This window comes from Parasteatoda tepidariorum, chromosome 3 (assembly GCF_982258835.1).
Source record: "Parasteatoda tepidariorum strain Cologne lab strain chromosome 3, Ptep-v5.0, whole genome shotgun sequence".
NCBI classification, from domain to species: domain Eukaryota; kingdom Metazoa; phylum Arthropoda; class Arachnida; order Araneae; family Theridiidae; genus Parasteatoda; species Parasteatoda tepidariorum.
Genome location: NC_141757.1, coordinates 96,463,101 through 96,486,039, shown reverse-complemented (window position 1 = coordinate 96,486,039; position 22,939 = coordinate 96,463,101). Strand labels below are relative to the sequence as shown.

At 29.2% G+C, this 22,939-nt stretch overlaps 1 protein-coding gene across 4 annotated transcripts in view; it reads right to left on the bottom strand.

Moving 5' to 3' along the window:
* Eip63E (cyclin dependent kinase Eip63E) overlaps positions 1–22,939 on the bottom strand; it is a 111,897-nt gene that overhangs the window by 32,483 nt on the left and 56,475 nt on the right. For 2 of the 4 annotated variants that reach the window (XM_016048957.4, XM_071183273.2), the window contains exons 4-5: positions 20,251–20,458; positions 19,992–20,164 (exon numbers count right to left, since the gene is read on the bottom strand). In XM_016048957.4, the coding sequence (XP_015904443.2) occupies positions 19,992–20,164; positions 20,251–20,458 (381 nt within the window). Of the gene's footprint in view, positions 1–19,991; positions 20,168–20,250; positions 20,459–22,939 lie in introns of all 4 variants that reach the window. The other 2 variants (XM_043047146.3, XM_043047147.3) reach the window with 1 other exon arrangement.

The window sequence follows — 22,939 nt, the reverse complement described above, 5'->3', positions numbered from 1 at the left end:
TATTAATTAAACGCTTATGTAATAAGTTTTCCAAAGACTCTAAACCTTTTTCCTACACTAATAAGTTGCAAAATTGAAAAAAATTATCAATGTGTGCAGTTAAAGAAGATAACGATTATTATAGTAAATTTAAATAACAACAAATATATATATATATTTTGTTTCAAACGTGTATCAATTCTATTTTAATTGAAATAGGATTGATACAATCAAGCTGTAGGATAAATAGGTTATCAAGCAACTTTGTCTTAGTTATCCGTCTTCAGTTTATGGGAGAAATTAGGAATTCTGTTTATGAATAATGAAACAGATAGGTCTTAACCCATGATCACAAAGACAAGTCTTTGATATTTTAATGAGAGTAATTATGTAAAACCATAACCTCATTTATCAAAAAGCTCAGCTGTTCGAAACAGTCCCTTATTAGATAATGTCAGATAGGAGTGAAAGGTTTTGCCAGCTAAAATGGCCTCATTAAACAACTGTTGTCTTATGAAAGTAAGAAAGAATAATATTATACATATTTTCAAAAAGCGTTTTTCTCCCTTTTTATACAAAAAACAAATTTTTTAGTACCTGTTACGGCTAAGACAGTTGAAAATAGGCATGCTGTAGAAAATAGATAAGGTTTTATTTAAATTAAATGTAAATTCGTAAAATTGACATATTAAATAAAGAATATCTTTTAAGTGAAAGTAAATTAAACGATCCCTTTAAGTTTTGTTCTTAAATTTATAAAATTAATATTTAAAAAAATGTCTATGGTATTTAGTCTTTTGAATCTCTTGTGCTGATGTTACTATATGTACTGAGCCACTATGGCTCAAAGGGTAAGGCACTGAGTTGTTACTTTGTAGGATCAAGGTTTAATTTCCGGTAGTGGCTTGAAGACCACTCGTCATCAAATCTTTGAGTTCTAGATAGTCTGTGAAGGCAGCTGATGCGCGATGCTGGCCATACGGCCACCATCATGATTTTGGTCAGAAAATTCCGGAACCCTACCGAGTATGACCCCGACAACTGGTTATTTCGGGTTTTCTTTTGCGCTACTAAGTAAAATATATACAAAATTTGTTCGCAAATCTTGTTAATATTGCTAAAAAAATATAAAATCTAAAAACTTTAAACGAAGGTGCGATGATTTTAATTTTTATATCACTGAAAATAATAAGCACTAATCTTAACAATATTTTTTCTTTTATATTAAAATTATCCAAATTTTAGTTTGCTTTCATCTTTTTCTGCTATTAACTTTACAAAATCTAATATATATAAAAAACTAACTAACAATTTCTGGTTTTAAGTCTGCATGTCTGTTTTCTTGATAAATTTATTAATAAAAATTAAAAACAAAAATAAATAAATTGAAAAGTAAACATACATCTTTCAATTCCCATAATTTATATAAATAGTGAAACTTATTACTAATTTTATTTCTTGGAGAAATTTCTTTAAAAAAAATTATAATTTATGACCTCTTCTCTTACATAGTTTCAACATTTAAAAGTCTAGTATAAACTAAAAACCTTTTGAAAAATTTCTGCAGACCCAGGGGAAGTCGAAAATCTTCAAATATTGATTATGTCAAACAAGAAGTTGATTTTTCCTTACTTCCTGGCTTAAAGGTAACATATATCTATCCCTAGAGCAGTCAAAATTTTAAAAACCAGATTGAAATACACTTTTCAGAAGATATTGAAACAACCTAAAATCTATGTAAAATGATAGTTGAGGCACTCTAAACCTTAAAAGCAGCGCTTTTTACACTTTGCACTTGTTCCAAAAACGGGAACTTCTCCTGTTTCATTGAGCTTTGGTATTCAACTTCAATGCATTCCAATAGATGTTACTATGTATTCCGAGAATGCTTTTAAGAAAATATTTCTCTTACTGCATTGAAGGTTTCTTCTATTGTTATCTTTAAGGATTCGGATGTTTGAATTTTTTTTCCTACTTATTCTGAGCACGTAGCTCAGAAGGAACATTTGATAAGGAAAAGCTAAAGGATATTCCTTTTCCCATTTTTAAGTTTATTGACTAAATTTTAAAGACTTGTTGTTTTAAACCGTCTTTTTTATATGTAGGTGCTTTGTATTCAATTTCAAAAGGGAAATAATTTATGTTTTTTTTTTTACCTAATGCTTTAGTACAAAAAATATACAAGTTCCCTAAGAAATGCGTTAGACTTGTTTTTACAATTTGTGTAAAGTAATTGTAAATGAAAACGAGTTTCGTAAATTTTACTTCCATATAAAAGTGTTTTAAAATGAGAAAAAAAAGTGTACAATGACTTGAATAAATGATTCTATAAAAAACTTATTTTTGAAAATGCTTTTTGATTGTCAAATTTACAATTTTCCTTTTGTAATTAACTTTTTCTACTAAAAAATTTATAGTTCAAACCAATTTTAACTTATTTATGGGTAAATTTCTTTTTTATATGAGTAAATTTTTTGAATTAAACATAACGAATTAAACATAAGTATATATTATGATTATTACCAATAATAATCATGTGTTAGAATCATGATCAGCTAAATCAAGTCTATAACGAATGGCTCTATTTACCAAGCATGAACTATATAAATTATAATCCAGTCATGCATTTCTTATACTATATTTTAACTTTAATAAATTATCGAGATATTGCGGAATTGATGAAAGAAATGCTATTACGGTACTAAAAATACCTTCGTTCTTTTTTGTTTTCCGTACTGTTTAAAAAGAAAGCTGAGCTAGATCAGTAACTTAACCTTTAAGGCCAAGTTCAGCCTTGAAGAATAAAAAAGAGACTGTAGAGTATCTACCACTACAAAAATGTAATTCTAATTCACTAGTATAAAAGACATGTTAACTTGATTCTATGAGGGGGTACCTTTTCATAGATGAAGGTTGACATTGCCGAAAACAACTCACTCCCCACAAGACTATAAAAACTAAAGTAATATAAATTAGAATAAAAATTAAAATATTATTTTCTTATCAGAACCATATGAAAGCAAAAAACAAGTTTACGTAATAGTTTACAAATGATGAATCTTATCCCTTAAATCTTATTCCCTTTTCCAACTAATATTTAAAATTTTTTTTAAACATTTTAACAAATGCCCAAGTTAAAATCATTGGAATTATGTGAGAGAGGAAAAAGAAAACTTTAAGAAAATTTCATTTTTCAATTTTAAAACATTGCGGAAATATCTTTTACAATTTGTATTTGCTTTTATATAAAATAATTTTTTTTGTTTTCAAATTTTTTGCAAATTGAAAACTGCATCGAAACTGCAGTGAAAACGAAAACTGAATTCATGATTATATTTATTTATTTCGTGATAAAACGATTTTTTTAGCTCAAACTTCTATTTTTATTTTTAAAAGTAATTCCCGAGTTTCGAACTAATGATGGAATATGTTAAGTTAAACTCTTTTATGTCATATTTTTTGTGTTTATTTTAGAAATTTTGATGTACAGAGGAAATATTTATGACCTATATAAATATTAATAAAATACTTCAGCTTTTTGAGTTACATAAAAATTATAAATAATTCTGCGGCTAAGAAGTAAAACTTTAAAATAGTTATTATAGCTGTACAAATTTCACTAATTTTAAATTTTAAATACACGTATGTTCCTTTTTTTCTAACATTCTAATATTAATCCAAATCTTATTCTCTCGAATTATTAGCCATTTTACACGAACATACTTATATATGCGTATTTTTGAATCCGTATTTTTCTCCTAACTATGGGACAGAATTTAAATGAAAATTGATTTTCTTTTTTTATTCAGTGACATCAGAGAAAATATTTCAAATATAGATATTAATTTTAAGCTCGATAATTTTATTTTCATGAATATTATTTTTTTTAATATTGATTTTTATTAATATTGTTGAAAAATGCTGAGGCATACTATTTTAATTTTTTTAATTTTGCATTTTTTATCGTGTTAAATTTATTTAGAATTCCAAATTGCGCAGAAATATTAAAACCTCAAGTTCGGTTATTGAAAGATAATAATTTAGTAATATGAAACTAATTTTAAGAATTATCAAGAATAATTTCTTCAATTCTAAACACTTTTAATTTCATCAAAATTTCCTTCTACGCACTGCATTACGTATTTTAAAGTTGTCAAATTAAAAAGAAATATTCAGTTTTACTTACACACTATCAAATGATGTAAGTTGTATTTTTAACTTTTTTAATGATATCAACATAACCTTACAGCAAATATAATATACTTAATGGAGAGAAACAAACAAAACTTTTCACCGTATTGAATGTTGTTGAGAAATTGTGAAGTTTTCTTGCATTTTAAACTATATTTTATTGATGAAAATTATACTAATTTTTTTTATGATTTTAAACATGAAATTACACAAGCTGTAATTTTGTTCGAAAACAAATTAGAAAATTTTTTGTCGTATATACTCTATTTAAACACTTGGATCATCATATTTTGTCTAAACTTGTTTTAAAAAAGATATTTAAATGTAAAATTTTTCTATGCAAACAGAACACCAAGCATCAGCTCTATATATAGAGAAATTATTTAGATAGACGTTGAGACGCATTATAATAGTTTATTACTTATTTAAAATAAGTAATTGAATAGCTAAAGTCCTGAACACAGTATCATCAAACGCATTTAAAAACCATTAATTTCGGATTTAAGTGCGTTTTAAGGTTAGAGGTAAACACAGATCACTAATTTATTCCTGAATTGCCAAACTGTGGAGCAAGTACCAAGAGTAGCGAACTGGATGGGAACAAGTCGCACTTCCGTCTATTCTGATATTACGAGAATCCACTGTTTTTTTTTTTTTTTTAATATTTTAGTAATAAAGATTTTTTACTTCTTCAAGATTATTGTGTAACTACGCTGTTTAAAATTACGAGGAGGTGGATAATGTTGCAGTCACAAGTAGCAAGTCAACTATTCAATGTGGACCATCCAACGAAGTAGGCGTTACTGCCGATGTAAGCGTATCCAGATCAAAGTGGGCGTTTTTTGCCAAGGTAGGCGTGTTCACATCACGTCCGAAGGTCACCAATGTGGGGAGAGTAGTTACAGACCATGTCAACCGTCATCTATGAAAAGGTACCCCGACATAGAGTCGAGTTAACATGTCTTATATACTAGTGAAATGCAGTTGTAATTTTGTAGTGGTAGATACGCTACAGAATGATTTAAATACCGAATATTTTAATTACTTACTCCAAATTAAATTGTTTTTTACCAGAAATGTCATTACTATAAAATATGATAACTTTAACAAAGTTATTTCTACATGCATGCTAAATTGAAAAAAAATTTCACACTTTTAAAATGATAAATACACAAGCAAATTCATTTTCACTTTCACATTTTATAAACTTTTGTTAAAAGCTTGACACAGTGGTAAACTTACCTATTTAAGGCCTATATTATTTTGTTGAGGTACACATAATTTATCATCGTAATTGGAGAACTTCGTAAAGAACATTTTAAGTTAAATTTTGTAAACTTGAACCTGAGGTTGCCGAACTGCGGCGGTTCAAGTCAAATTAGCCATTTAATCCGCACAAAAACAGCAATGATTCAACTAGTGGTATTCATTCATCGAATTCTATCACAGATATAATTCTGGTGGGGGAGTACTGTAGCGTATCTACCACTACAAAATTACAACTGCATTTCACTAGTATATAAGACATGTTAACTCGACTCTATGTCGGGGTACCTTTTCATAGATGACGGTTGACATGGTCTGTAACTACTCTCCCCACAATTCATTCGGTAATTCTTCCGTTCGTATGGTATAAAGTTTCATCGTGAATTCTACATTTAAAAATTATAGGTCTTATTACCACATATTTAGTAAAAAATACAAAACTGAACGGAAAATTTAATTGAATAAATTGTTTCGATGCCATTCTCTAAAGTACCATGATAAAGCTACCAAATTTTACAACTTATAATAAATTTCATTACGTATTATAAAACCATATTTTATTGTTAATTTTACTAAATTATTACCAAAGCACTTGGGTAGAAATTTCCTACCATTTTGGTGTTCATATATAGCCAGAAACACGATAAATTATACCACATTCTGGTAGTTTTGACCATATTTGTTTTCAGTGTTCTAATTATCCTATTGGGAGTCCTGTAGTTATCAGATTAAAAATATCTTATTTGCATCACCTTTAAATTAATTGAAAGCTTTACAGAAAAATCTTTTTCTCCTTTCAAAGCTATTGACAATTTCCATTAGAGAGAATTGATTATGTCGGCTTTCAAGGTTTTTACCAATCATTTCTCAAATTCATTAAAATATGACTTATCATGTTTTATCCATCTATTATTAGAATTTAATCAGTAAGAAACTAAACGCTGCATAAATTAACATGAAAGCAAACAAATATTTTCTTACATAAAAATTAAACTCAATTTGTTCATAAAGATTATTTTAATAAAAATAAATATATGAGCTTAGTTTTCAAACCTTTATCCTTTTTAAAAAATACGAAATTGTCGCATAATTAACGATGCAAAATTTTCCGGTATTTAAGAAGTTAAAAAAAAGTTAATTTCGATCGTCTTTCGATTCATTTAAAGTTTTACCCACAAAGTTTTTTCTTCTTTAAAAGCTAATAATTACTCTGAAAAGAGTTGAGTTGGCAATCAAGACTTTCGTTTTCTGTCGATTGAAGACTCTCTTTGGCACAATTAACTTTCCCTGAAGAATCCTTCTATGTAATTACCTTCTCGATTACCAGTCTCTACAGACATATCAGTAAGATTGCCGAGATAACTTCTTCAACCAAATTCGCTACTAGTCAGTTAAAGGTATTTTCTTATTTATTTTCTTTGGAAATACGAGGAAGGATTCTTCTTTTATTTAGTTTTATTCGACTTAAGGATGACAAATTATTATATTGATTATTAAAGACTTAGAGAAGTTCTGAACATTAATTTGTGTTGCAAGAGAAAAAAAAATGTATACTAGTGCTATTTTAATTGGCATTTCAAATCTTTTTTATACATTTTGCAGCAGTTTAAAAAGCTCTTGCCCTCACAGTTTTCACTACGTGCTGCTTTGGTCCCGACAGCTTATAACTGAAAAATATATAATTTATTGTTGTTTCTGAATATGTTCAGAAGCTGTTCGTTTCTTTTCTTTTGGATGAATTGAAATACTTAAAATCACCTATTGCATGAGTGAAAACACAAACATTTAGAAGCTCTTCGTATAGATTTTTATTGAATCCTAATAGCTTCCATTATTCTTCAACATGAAAGTATTTCCTTCTTGTACTTTACTAATATAGCTCATACTACACTGTATAAAAATTCCGGATCAAATTACAGTATAAGATACCGGCACTTTGGGTGCGTCATCCGTAAAATCCACTTTGACGTAAAATGTTATATCTTAATTCTTGTAGCAATATATAGGGGAGAGTGGGGTCAATTGTAACAGGTTACGATTGTAACAGAGCAAAAATTTCGAGTGTCGGTTTCTAGATTTGGTTTCTAGGTGGCGCACAAGGTGTATTTAATAAATCTACATGTACACCCCTGCTGGCAACCATTTTTATGTACTTTTGAAAGAGTTACATCACAAAAGATATTTTCACGCTACGTAAGTACTTTTTTTGGTATTAGAATATTATATTGTAACAAAGTAATTTTGTTTAAACAAATAAAAGTTTTTAACCGAATATGTAAGTGGACACCTTAATTAACATTTCAATAAAAAAAAATTAGCTTAGTTAATTAACTAGCATTTTTTTTAACAAATGAAGCTGAAATGGCGTCTAGGGGACATTTGTAACAATAAGTAAAGGGACGATTGTAACAGCTGAAAATAAATAATCTTATGTTTACAAACCATTACTTAACTCCTTAAGAACCACCAATAGTTTCCTATATCATTTATATTATGCTGCGTGTGCATTATTTTATTTGTCACCTTTCACAGCATAAATTAAAATTTTTAACCCCTAAAAGTCAAAAGTTTAACCCTTTAAGTATCTGCTCATTATTATTTTTACTCCTAAAATATAACTACTATTTTGATCAATAAAAAAATATATCACAACTATGATAATATGCATAATTAACTATGTTTTAGTTGAATTTATGAACTGTTACAATTGACCCCGTAAGTGGGGACAATTGTAACAAGTACACGACTGTCAAAAATTGTTAATAACTAATATAATAACATTTAAAATAAGGTATTCATTTTTTTTTCTAGTAGAGGATAGTCTACTTTACTCGTCTGTCAATTAATACTAATAATATATAGGATTTTTTGTTAGTTAAAAATAGTTAAGTAAAAAATGTTACAATTGACCCCACTCTCCTCTATTTAATTCAAGTGATTCAGTGATTTTAAAAATTATGGTATATCAGATTTTTTTGTTCCGTAACATGTATCGGTAAAAATGAATTTTACGGTTAAAAGTAATGTCACCTTGAGTACTGGTATTTTTTTATTGTAATATGATCCGGAATTTTTCAAAATGTAGATACTGTGTTCTATACTGCAGCCTACATCCAGAAGTTACACACTTATTCATTTTTGATTGCGCTTGATAAAATAAAAATTGATTTTTCGCAAAACATTACCTAAATTCTGAAAAACACTTTAAAAAAATTAAATTTCTTTAAACTTTACATTCACTGTCTTATTAGACGAAATGATTTTATTTTATATACTTCACAGGAATACGTTTGTGAGTAACAATAACAGCAAGATGTTTTATTATGATTTTTTTCTTCAGAGCTAAATATACAAATGTATTTTTTTGACAATAAAAAAAAGAAAAAAGAAAAAGATGAAGTTATAAAGTTTCAAAATAGTAAATAAAATTTCATGATACTTGATCTAAAATCTAACACGCATAAAAAATGGAATGCTATAAATATTAATACAAAAACTTATATATTTTTTTCTATTTGTTAAATTATTATGCTAATTAATTAAATATTACTTGTTAAATAATAAATAATTATGTTAATTAATTAATTATTATTATGTTATATATCCATTTATTTTTCTTATTAATTTATTTTTGCATTTTTGGTGGAATACATAATTATCTAACAGAAAATAAATTTTTTATCTTGGAGAGTTTTGCTTCAGCTCTGAATGCCCGAATTGAATTACATTGTCCGAATGAAATTTTTCCTTTTATTAAGTTAATACTAGGTGCCTTTAATCAAAATATTTTAGAGCTCTTCAGCAATATGACTGAGGAAAAAAATCATTTTCAGCGTTCAATTGAAGGGAAAAAACTGAATAAGTCCAGAAAAAGAAAACTAGGAGCAACAGTGTTTACCCCATAACAAGTGTCACACAAATTCTTCTCTAATAATTATCAAGTGGCATCTCATATTCTTAACCTCCCTTTCTTTTATTGTGTAGTACCTACGTTCTGGACCAAACTGCAGCCTATTGCCTTTGTTTCCATTCTCATATAGGATGGACATTAGGTTTGCACAAAAGAAGGTGGACAAAAGATGTGCACATAAGAGACTAGACGTCAGATAAGGAAAGGAAATCTCACAATTGGTAACCATAGCAACTCTGCCATGAAAGACAATGACTACTTTGCTAGATCGTTTCACATCCATCTTTTAAGTCATTTCTTGGTTCGAAATATTACCCGCAAAAGGGGGCTCCCTTAGCAATCTCTTTCCGGAAGCTCAGGCTGAATGATTGGTCTTAAACGAAGCACTTTTACTGAATGTTTACGGAACAATATTAATATATTCTTTTACTTTGAGGTGATTGAAGAATTAATTTTGTTTTCAATCTTGAGTGGATTGAAAGGAAACGAGGCAGGGTTGGACCTGCTATTAGATACATAATTTAAAACGCTTGGGTTCTATAAATTTAAAGCTTGTATGAAAGTAAAATTGATTTCAAGGGAAATTTTTAAAAATTTTATAAAAATAACTTTTCATACAATATCACGTGACTTTTAGATGAAAATTCCAGGAATTTTTATTTAAATTGATTAGAAGTTATTCAGCAATTTTTATGAATTATGTAGCACGATTAGAATGAATTTTATGTGAATATGTAGAATATTTATAAACTATAAAAACGTATATAGCTGTACAAAATAAGCATGGAAAAATAAATGTCCGATGTCTATTTATTGTGCTTCAAATGGCAATAGAATAACTATCTACAATTCATGATTAAATCTACAATAATAAGAATTTAAATAAAATTATACCTTTTTATATAAATTTCTCGATGTTTATATAAAAAAAAATACACTCATGATGCCTTTTTTAATCCATCATAATTCAATAAAGCAATAGGGTGTTTAGTTCGTGTTTTCACTTACATTTTTGTTTTTTTCAGTGTTTTTCTATGTATTAAGTGACATTTGTTCTTATGCCTTGTAAATTAAAACATAACCCATAAGACGAGAAACCTCCAGAATATAGTATTGACGCAATCTCGACTCCATGAAACACTTGTTGAATGAAACTCATCCACATTTCAAATAGAGAGGAACAATCACGAAACCCTTTCATGATCAGCTCGGTTTTAAGTCAAGGGTGTTGCAACCCATTATTCTTATATCACTAGGGGTATTTTACGTCTGCACCGTATTTGGTGATAGCTGGGAGTTGTATTATTCTAAAAGACCTGCCAATGGGTCTGAACCTGGATCACCTAATTTTAAAGCGAGCACTTTAGATCACTTTTGTTTGCAAATATATATTTAGTCGCCGGACTTGTTATCAGCAATTAGCTTTACTGTTGCAGTATTGTTTTTATTTTCGTATTGAATTATTTTTAATTTCTATTTTTCGAAAGAAAAAAGAAACTGTCGATTCAATTTTGTAAACAATTTTAATGTTAGAAGCTGTTTAGAATTCACACTTGATTTAAATGTAAAAAAAAAGGAGTAATTTGGTGATATGCATCACAATATTTTGTTGTCGTCGTAGGCCAGTAAGGCAAGGGGAGCGATTGTTCTTGTTTCCCAGTAACGCCATCTATGGCCCAGAGTTCGAATTCTGACTCAACCGATTATAGCATTGACCCATTTATACATCAATTCATCTACAATTCGTAATTTTGACTTAAACCAGACCATGAGCAATCTCCAATTCAGTACTACCAAAGGTATAATTTGTTATGGGGATATGGAGGACTTTGTAACCCTACAGATTTAACGTGCAGCAGTCACCATTTACTTCACGGGGAGAATTTAGCAAACTGGAGTTTTTTATTGAAATAAATTAGTGAAAATACAACTGCGCAATAAAACTGCATAGAAAATTGATTTGAAGAAAATTGAAATAAAGGAACTATATGATATCCATGTTTATAATGTTGCTATAAGAGTGAAAAAGTTAAATTTCCCGCTTTTCAACGCAGTGTAATTCTTTTCATGTAAATTAAATTTAAAAAAATTACGAACGTTAATCGGCATTAAAAAATGTACATAAAAATCTTTAAGTAATTAAAAAAGAGAATTGTATTTTTTTTTCAACCTTTAGCAAGGTCATAGTACAAAACCCATCTATAATAGTTCAAATAAGTAATCTACATTTTAAAAATAAGTTAATCTTTCACTTATTAAAAATTAGTAGGCAGTCAGAAAAAAAAACTAACAAATAGTATTTTAATAACAAAATAAATTATAAATTAAATGCAATAAAGATAAAAACAGTGGGTAAATATAAAAAGATAAATTAAAGCAGCTTGTGAATAAGGTCTGTATCAGTTTGAGGATTCAGCTTGCAATTGGCTCCAGACGAAGAGTAAAAATAAAAATTGTCTTAAGATAAAAGTCGCTTAAAAAGCATTTCGACGAGAACACATCAATAAAGGATTTCTAATAAAGTGTCCATTTTCGTCCATTCAAGCAATACGAATCGGCAACAGGCAGCAGGAAAACTTTCGCAGTTACTTTTATTGCCTGTCCGTATTTCTTTCTCATCAAGTGACAAATGGATGAAGTACTGTCAACGTATGGGGATACCAAATCAGAATGAAGAACCAATAAACCAATCTTTTGGGATTAAGCTTGAATTCGAAGAGAGTCAAATCCATCAGCAATAGAAGGTTTTTACCTTCATCCGAAGGATTGATTTAGGTTTCAGGTGATGTCTCGTACCCTTGGGGTCAAATATAAAAGAAATCGAAAGTAGGTTTTTCTTGGATTTGATGTAAAGCTTAGAAAACGGGGTATATGTAAAGCCTAGTGGACTTGGTATAGGTTTGTCCCAGATGAGATCGAATTTTCAACAGTTTGGCGCTTTCTATAGTTCTTTAACCATCATGCAGTTTGGGCATACATTGGACAAATATTCATTCGCCAAGTAATATATATATCAATGTGTAAATCACTCTCTCTGTGTATATATATATATATATATATATATATATATATATATATATATCCAGCCGCATAAATGAATAATTTAACAATAACTTGTTGGAATAGACCTTTTCTTATTTGTTATTTGTTGCTTTGTACCGCATGTGCTCTGAAACTCTTGCTAACTGGAATATTTCATCTGCTAGTCAGATGGCTTAGCGATTTCGTATAGTGCGTTTACCTGTGTTCAATCGTCGAATTCCTCAAGGTTTTATTTTATTTTCTTTACTTTAGCTTTTATGCGAGCTTCATGACGCATAGTTCCTTTTCCCAGCTATTTTGGATGTTCAAGTATGTTCTAGGTTTGTTTTTATTTTAAAATTTTTAATAAATAGTTCATTTTGGTTTTGCTTTGTATGAAAGTAACTAAATCATATATTTCAAATTTACGCTTTTGCCCGAAACTAAAGTCTAAAGTGTATCCTTCTTTAGATGTTCTTGTAACTAAATTCGCTGATCAGTTTTCCTCCACTGTTTTGCCACCTCATGTTAATTCAAATCACCATAATTATCAGAAAATTTCTTCATTTAATACTTTCGTTTTCCGCTCACTAAGACTTTAACTCTTCTTCTTTAAACTCCGAATTTAACTTCCTCCTCTTGCTGGCTGCTAACTGTGTATTTAATCCTTCAATAGTTTATAGCTCTTGCTAAACTTTTAGGCCCGTTAAAAAAATTGAGTTTAAGTCTCTTAAAGGTCCTATTAGTTTTGATAATCGCTGGGGCAATTATCACATTCCTTGTCAGTGCAACCTTGGCTACATCGAAAAATCTATATTCGCTTTAAAATTTAGACTTTAGGAACACGATCATCAGGACATGTCCATCATCAAGAATTCGAAAAATCATCAATTGCTGCTCGTTGTTGAAATTTAGGACATAAATTTTAACAATGAAGAAACTATTTCCGCCTCATGTTGCATAAGCTCATTTTGATATCTTGGAATCTTGTATTATTCATATGAATGCTTTTTTTCTTGTGAACGACACCAGTTTCTCATAAAGAGTGGAAATAATTTTTATCCTGATTTGACCTTCTCGGGCACTGCGGTTTTTCCTGTCCTATTTTTCATCTTTTATCTCTCTCTGCTACCGTGGGTTTCTAGTTTTGTTTCTCACCTTTATTTTTCATTTTTCGTTATCAACTTTATTGTATTTTTCAGATCTCTTTTGTTTCCTCTCATTCACGTCTGGCAAGTCTTGAAAATGGGTGCCTGTTTTTGAGCACTTGAAACATGCTGGCTGTTATTTTCAATTTGTACAATTTGGAAGCGAATAAAATTTTTAAGTTGAAAAGAAAATGTTAGAAAAATGTGCTTTTCGATACTTTCTTCAAAACTACGTGTTTCTCTTTAAAAAGTTTATAAATGCTGGACTTTCTGCTCTTAAATAAAATATACATGACTTCTGTTTTGCGTATGATTCAAAACTTCCTTCGAACTAAATTTTTTAATATTTTCTACTGCAAAAATTATAATGTATTATTTTAAAAAAAGGAATTAGATTACCTCGATATTTTAAACTTACTTATGCAAAATTTTCGGTATTAATGCTTAACACATATTTATATAATCTCAGCCAAAAATAAAGAAATAAACCCGAATCGAAAGGAGTTGCAGATGAATATTCAAATGAGGAAAAGATATAAACGTAATCGTAATTATTAAAATCATTAATGAGGTCAATCAAATCAAAGTATTGAAATAAAACCATCCAAAATCAGTTTATTCGTAGAAATGGAGTAAAATTTAGTTTTCAATGAAATGTGATCGCCTCTCACTTCCCTCCGACAAATAAACTTATTTTTCATAATTTTAATTCCAAATTTCGGTTTTCGGTTTGAATACTTCAATAAAGATTCTTCAGATTCCGACAATGTTTCTGTATTTATGTAGGTTTTTAGAACTTTTATTTAAGAAAAGGATTCTAAAAATGTATTTTATATATGTATATTAGTAGCAATGGCGATTAGGGAACATCCTACTGGTAAAATGAGTTGCTTAAAGATTTGAGATATTTAAGGATATGGGGTATTAATGGGGTATTTAATGGGGTATTTGAAGGCAAAAAATATAAATATTTATCTTACGATTCGTATAATTCAAATTGAGAGTTCAAGAGCACTGTTTATATAATAAGGCAAATATTGGCTGTTTATAAAAGCAAACAGTAAGTATGCGAGTTTAAGAGAAATTAAGCGTTCTAAACAGTAATAATAACGCAAAACTTTTGAGTTGCATTTTTTTCTTAGTTCTTATTGCCATCGATAAAGTGTTAGAAAGTTTTACCAAATTAGAATTCATTAAGAACATACCAAGAATACCTTGAGATATATAATTTAAAGAAGGAAAATAAAATTTTTAATAATCATAATTTCCAATAATCATAAAATTTTTAACAATCATAAAAGTTATTCAAAAAAAAATATTCAAATTTCGTGTAAGGAATTAATTATAGAGTATATTGAAAATGATTAAGACTAGAACCCGCACCTTTATTCGAAACAATGAGTAATGCTATCCAGTGTAGAAGCGTAGGTATTTTAAACTGTATTTAGGCTTTTTAAAAACCAATATGGCTGAAATTATATAAATTGGTTTTAATTGCCCTATTAAATTATGCTATATTTATGCAAGTAATTAAGCAACCATTTAATTCAATTGCATAAAATAAAGTATAGTTTTATTTCAATTGTTTATAAAATTCTGAAGAAAAGCAAGTGAAAAAATTACGAAGCCTATTTATCAAAATTAAAAATCGATTTCACACTTAACTATTTGTTACATAGATACTCATTACCAAATAAATATGATAGAAAATGAAGAAAGAAGTTTATTGACAGATATCATGAAATACGACCTATTCCTTCAAATGCATATTACCACTGGAGAATTACTGATAGATTAATGAGGGTGTGTCACGAAAGACAAGGTGTCCGGCAGGTAATCAATTCCCGGACGTCGGACTGTCTGGAGTCAGGACTTTTTCCACTCTGCAAACGGTGATGACCAATACCTACCTGCTCCTGCAGGCTTATCGTCAACAAACACACATAAGGGATCAAATAAGTCATTGGAGGACTTTGGTCATTCTGCCTTGCGTGCATTTCAATTATCGGTGCGTGGGTGGGTTAATGCCTACTACCCCGGCTTATTGATAATCCGTATCAGATTAAGTACACGAAAAGGGAGGGTCCCGTTAATTTCTTTAACAAACAATTCAAAAGGATAAGGTCTTCATGTAATACGGTAGGATGTTTTTTGGGCTAAGAGGGAATTAATCAAGTCCAGACCTGCCATATTTAACGAGAGTAATTTATACAAAAAATGTTGCAAAGTCATAAGGCTACGGAGAAAAATGAGTAATAATTTATGTTTATGACGTTGAAGAAAAAAATTTTTTTCCTCTTTTTATTTGCCTTTCTTTTTATTTCTTCCCAGTTAAATGGAAGTTACAAAAATGTTTTATTAGAAGTTGATAAAACTTTATCGAAACTTATTATTATAAAATTTAGTAAATTTTATTAAATATTAAGTTTGTACAAGATCTACAAGGACTTCTATAATTTACCGATGGGGCTAAATATATCCATATTCTCTGTAAGTCGAAAAAAGTACAGTGATAAACTAAAACTAACTTTGAATCTTACGGAATTTTGATCAAAGTGTCTGTTTACTAATTTTTTTTTAAATAAACAAAGATAAGTTTTCCTTGCTGAAAATAGTATTTTGTTCGAAGTAGGATATTAAAGTCCTAGTGAGTTCAAGGGAGGTGACGAATGCTTATTTTCCTTTTAGCAATTAGAAATTAATTATACCTAACTTTGCTTCGTTAAGGAATTTGTCTAGGCGCTAAAATATATTCTTTAGAATTCCAGCTAAGTTCCTCATGGTGATAAAATTGCTTCAGCTTACGATACAATACTTAGCTAATTCATCTAGTCTTATTTCTAAATTGTACTGATTTACACAAAATATAGGTAATTATATATTTCCAAAAAAGGCAGAAAAATCAAACTTGCATTATTTCTTGCAGTATTTATTTAATTGAAACAGTACTGTCAACGTAGAAATCTTTTCAATTGAGTACATTTTCTGGCTTACAATGCTCTCTTCAGTCTTTATTGTAGACCAGTTATTGCAAAACAGTGTTTTTTCTTAAATCTGAAGAAAACTTCTGGATGCTTATATGACTTTTGTTAAGAAAGGAATATATATATATATATATATATATATATATATATATATATATATATATATATATATATATATATATATATATATATATATATATATATATATATATATATATATATATATATATATATATATATATATATATATATATATATATATATATATATATATATATATATATATATATATATATATATATATATATATATATATATATATATATATATATATATATATATATATATATATATATATATATATATATATATATTTATATATATATATATATATATATATATATATATATATATATATATATATATATATATATATATATATATATATATATATATATATATATATATATATATATATATATATATATATATATATATAAGATCACAGGTGTTAATGCAATTAAGAGTAAAACCATTTAAAATGCGAAATATTGATACATTAATAACCAGTGTAACCACCAGAATTTTGAATGCGAGCATACAAATGGGCATACATTGTGTCAAATAAATGCCCTGGTAGCGGAAACATTTCTCCTCTGTCTTTCTGCAATATCGCGGAGAGAAAAATCCGCCTTTTCGCAACCCTACTACAAGACCACTTTCAAAGTCAGTGAGCTGTTGGTAATGGCTTCTTCGTTTTCTTAAAGGCATTCTTGACTATCAGTAACTCCCTATGTCGAAATTTAACGAAACATAATGCTTACGAACTGTAGAACACGTACTTAAAGCAACCCTGATTTGCATGTTCACAGTGGCGCTACTAGCGTGAAACTTAAGCTCCAAACGCGAAATTTGACATTGATTTGACTTTTAGTTGTATAAACAAGTCTTCCAAATTTGTCAGTATATACACCGAAGAGCCATCACATCATGATCACTCTGCTAATAGCATGTAGGACCACCTTTAGCCCTCAAAACTGCTAGCACCCGCCGTTGCATTGATTCTACAAGGTGCTGATAGGTAGTCTGAGGTATCTAGTACCAAACGCTCACCAACTGGTCCTGTAATTCCCTCACATTGCGAGGGGGTAGCGTGGTAGGACGAATTTGGTTTTCCAAGTAGGACCACAAATGCTGTATTGGATTAAAGTTAGGTGAATTTGGTTGCCAAGACATGACTTGTAAGTCACTGGAATGTTCCTCGAACCAATCCATGACGATTCGACCCTTATGACATGGTGCATTATCCTGTTAGTAAACAGCATTCCTCGCAGAAAAAACTGTTGCCATGAATGAGTAAACCTGGTCTGCAACTATGTTCAAGTAGCTTACAGACGTCAGGGATTGTTCTATGAGGATTACGGGTCCTAATGTGCCCTATGAAAACGTTGTTCCTGGGCGAGAAACCATGAAAACCTGGGCGAGCCCATTGTTATAGATGGAAGGGGGTCATAATGTAATGGTTCTTCGGTGTATATTTGTGCATTATCACATGGCCACAACAGCTTTAAATGCCGATAAATTTTCTAAATGGAGCATAGGTGTGGTGGTGATGCACATCATGACAATTGAACATTTGCAAAAGTGGTGTTAATATGATATATAAATGCTGCTCAAACACCAAAAGGCGTAATTTATCATAATTTTGATGATTTTCAATTGTCAAGAATAAGTATTACTATTTAAATTTTGGAACGTTTTTTTATAAACCTTTTTAAACCAATCATTTGATTTTTATTTACTTTCAATAATAACCAGAAATCACAAAAATTTTGAGTCCTATTTTAATAGATTAAGAATATAGGAGGCAGGTTTTTTTTTTAACTATCAAGCTCTGTAATTTCCTTTTTCTGTTTAATTCGTGTCAGTACCTTTTTTAAAAATGTAATCTTATTTTCTCTTAAAAAAGTGAATAACTTCCTTATCTAGCATCAAATTTAGCTACCCACATGTGGGCATATTCTCACCATTTAGTACGATCTGTCTTCTAGATGATCGTATTACATCATACCATCCAATTAATCTATCTTAGGTGATACTATGGAAGCGCGAAAAAATGTTTTCATGTTCTATAGCACTTTCACTCGATGACATATTCCCCATACGTTTGTCTCCCAAGAGCACCTGTTGTTGTCGGTACGTCAGACGCAAACGTCATTAATTTTCGTTTTCTTCAGCATCTCTACCGACTTGTTCTATAGCAGGGAGAGCAAGATCGATGATCTTTGGGTTGATTGGAAAAGGAACACATCCCCAGGGAAAAAGAAAGTTCGTAAATTTTTAATATTATTTTGTTCTCTGGAAAAACAACACGTGCTCAGGTATATTGTAGAAGATTAAACACTTCCTTTTGATTCAGTACTGACGATTTTGGCACTTAAATCTGGAGAAAGGTTTAGGAACAAAATTCGGGATGGAAGTTGGTTTTAAGTTGGTGAGATATTCATGATAGCTGTGAAGGAAAAATCGAATATGAAATTTAGAAGATTAAGAGTTAATTGAAAAAAAAGTTATTTGCAGGAAAAGTACTGAAAACTGTTTTCCATTAAATGCTATATATTTTCCAAAGTCTTGACGATGTAGCTTGCATGATTTTGCTCTACAAATTATATTATGAGGGAGATCAATTATTAAAAAATTGGTGATATTAAAATTGATGATAGTGACATTTTATGTTTTTTTTCATTAGAATACCCTACTTACTCGTTTAGTAACATTATTATTTATTTTCAATAAAGCGTAGTATTTATTTACCAAAAAAGCACAGTACTTCGATACTAATGCATTTATCCTTACGGCGCATAAAGAAACCTTTGAACTATACCTTTTGAAAATTTTCCTTATTTTGTATTTAATTATTTTTTAATAATAGCATTAATACTTGATCAAAAACTTCATTCACTTCAAAAATAGGCATCCATTTTAAAATTTTGCCAGACTTGAATGAAACGAAAACAAAAGTGATTTGAAACAAAACGTAAAGAAACAAAACGTAAAGAAACAAAACGTAAAGAAACAAAATTAGAAATGCATTCATTCACATCTGGCAAGTTTTGAAAATGGGGGCCAATTTTCAAGTGATTGTAATACGTCGACTGTTAATTTCTATTTGTATATTTTTTTGATGTGAACGAAGTTTTTAACCAAATAATATCTGACCACTTCTGTTTCTTGGGATTATCTATTTACTAACATTATTAGTTTAATTAATAATATTTTAATAGCCTATAAATTTTAAATGTTCGCTCCGCTTATTTATCACGAACAGGAAAAGGATTAAATTAAAATATTTAACTATCTCGAAATGAAATAAGTGGTGTTTTCACAAAATGTTTAATTTTATTTGGTTAAAGTATTCAACCCATTCTAAATGCATATTAATACTTAGATAGACAATGAATAAGTAGTATCATTTATTAAAAAATATCTTACCTCGTATGTGTTGCTTTTGAAGTACTTATTTTTGTCACCAACATTGAAAAATTCGGATTTTGGCCTAGGTGGAAGTTGAGGACGGACATCCAAGTCACTGGTCTTCGAGAACTCTCGACTTAGGTTCGATTCCCCTGCAGACCATTGACGTTTGACTGGAGATCTTAAGCCACCTACTAAATAAAGCTAAGACTTAGCAAAAGAGTGAAAACAAAAGTGATATAGTTTATCAATTTATCAAAAAAGTGTCGTGTTTTACCTGACTTGCCGAACTTTTTGAGGTACTTGTCAAGGTGACTATGGCTGGAACTTGTTCTGGGAAGTGGTCGGATGAATGAGGCGGAAGGAGGGAGTACGTTGCCGTTTGGTTCCAGCAGGGATCGGATGTTGTCCACTGGCTCGGCACATGTGGATAGCATCTCAGAGTGACTGCTGGTTACGCCATTTCCGATGATCGCTTCCAAATTCTATAACAAATAGAAAAAAGGCTTAATTATTTAAATTGCAATTAAGTAAAAAAGTGCATGGATGTCATTTCTCCAGTGGGAGAGTTTAGGGAGGAATATACTTAGTGACGTTTCAGTGAATTTTAAAAAAATGCGCTTTAGCATGAGTAAGTTCTCATGTGAAGCACTGAGCCAGTAAGCTATTAATGAAACATATTTTATTAATGGTAGAATAAATTGTTAATGTTTTAATGTTTTATATTTACAGTTGTCATTTTATTCATTGCTACTCTATTCAAAATGCCATTATGCATGTTTCGCCACTAAACTATTCATGACCAATAAATTAAGAGTTGTTAAGGTCTCATCTTATTTAAGCCTTACATGGGCATAGTGGTCATTTCATAAGACCTCAGAACTCAATAGTGATTTGCTACAAATGGGGATACTTTATATCACAGTGAAGTAAAAAACAAATGCATGAAGCCTAAATAAAAAGGTTTAAAAAGTCAGACAGCCGTTTCGGTACTATGACAAGCATCAGCGTCAATGTTGAAAAATTGATTTAAATAAAGGGGAATATACAGACTGATCAAATAAAGACTGTAGAGTTAGATAAGAAAAATGTCATACGAGAATGGAAAGAATTAAAATTACTATCAGAAAAGTCATTAAGTCATAGAATTCTTTAGAACATGGAATTTCTTGAAATCCAAGTCAACAAGCAAAATGTAGTGCATATTAAAAATAAAATTCCACTTACACTGGTTAAATCTACGACTAAAAGTCTACGTTTTAAATGGAGCATTTGATTAATTCTTTCAAAAAAGCAATTTTGGCTAAGATTTACACAAAACTATGAAGCCAAGAAGAAGATAAAGAAAGTGTTAATGTCAGTTGTTGATGTTATTTAATAGCATTAAACAATTATCCATTTTAAATACTTTTTAAGCCTTCCATATAATTACGAGTTGTAACTGTGAGTAGACTAAGTTAAATCTTGTACAACATCGAGTAGACTATTGAAAAGTCTATGCACAGTTAATAATAATTGTAGTTCCTAAGCATTAAGTGTTTAATTAACTGTACAAACTAATGCATTAATTTGTACATGCAATTAATTGTGCAGCAATTAATGCATTAAGATTAAATTTCTTGAAATCGTATAGAACTCTTGCTTCTCTGAAACAAGGGATCTTCCTTTGAAAAAAAAAAGAAAAAAGGAAAACAAAAAAAAAAAAAAAACTGCTGTAAAATACCACTTTTATATCTTAATGCTTGAAAAGCACTGACTACAAAGTATTTTGTCATTAACAAATTTAAAAGGTTTATTGATTGAAAACATACGCATGATAGTTCATTCACGCACGTAAATTAAGATAAAAAATCGATAAAAAGGCAAAATGTTATCCTAATGTTCATTTTTTTTAACGCCTAGATTTTTTCTTCATGCGATAGAAGATAAATCATCTGGCTGGCTGATAGCCAGAAGAGCTTATAGTGTTTTGCAGAAAAGACAGTTTCAGATCATTGAAGGATTTTTTTTTATACTCATTCCGTTAAGCTTCCAAGTTAAAATTTTTCTTTCTTTTATGTATGAAATATATGAGGAAAAATTCACCTAAAAATATTTTTTTTTTTTAGCGGTCTTTTAGTGCTTAGTAAAAAAGTTATTAGTTAAGGGGATGTATTTCTTTAGAAAATAGGCTGACATTTGTAGATTTCATGGTAAGAACTTCAGAGATTTTGTTATTTAATTTTACTACATTATGATTTTCACAAATATTTTTTTTAAAAAACTGTTTAAGAGTTTAGTTAGTGGAAGAAGCAGCTAAGTAGCCTTTTGGCTGTGTTTTTCGCCTTAAACATTCATGCATATTGTGTAGTTTTTTAATCTAAAAAATTTGAAAAACATTATAAAATTATTCTTGAAAGGAAAATTTAAATTAAATTAAATATTCGTGAAACGTATTTTAGTTAAAAACTTCAGAAGTTGAAAAAATTTAAAGTAAATAAACATTTAATTATAAGGAAGAATTTCTATGAATTACTTTTCTAAAATAAATTTTCTTGACCTTTCTTTAAATTATTTCTCTGTAATCGTATTTTTTTATTGATTAGTCATTGAATAATTTAGACTTTTTCCAAATTCGAAAGTCATTCTCATTTAACAATTTTCTTCATGTATCTCAATTATTAAAATTTTTTTTATAAATTAAATAATTTCATGGAATTAATAAAAACTGGAAAATAGTTCAGGAAAATGTTTTTTAAATCATATACGAAGAGAAATAGTTTGATCTCCATTACATGAAATAATTTAATAATTCTGAAATAATTACATGGCATGGCATCTTCTTCATATATTAATGAATATGCCACGGGATTTTTCTGTCCAATCAAAATGTACGAAAATGGTGAGACGATAATTATCTTTTTGAGTATGTATGAGGAAAAGTGATAGTTTGGTCTCCATGGTTACATGGAATAATTTTTGTTTTA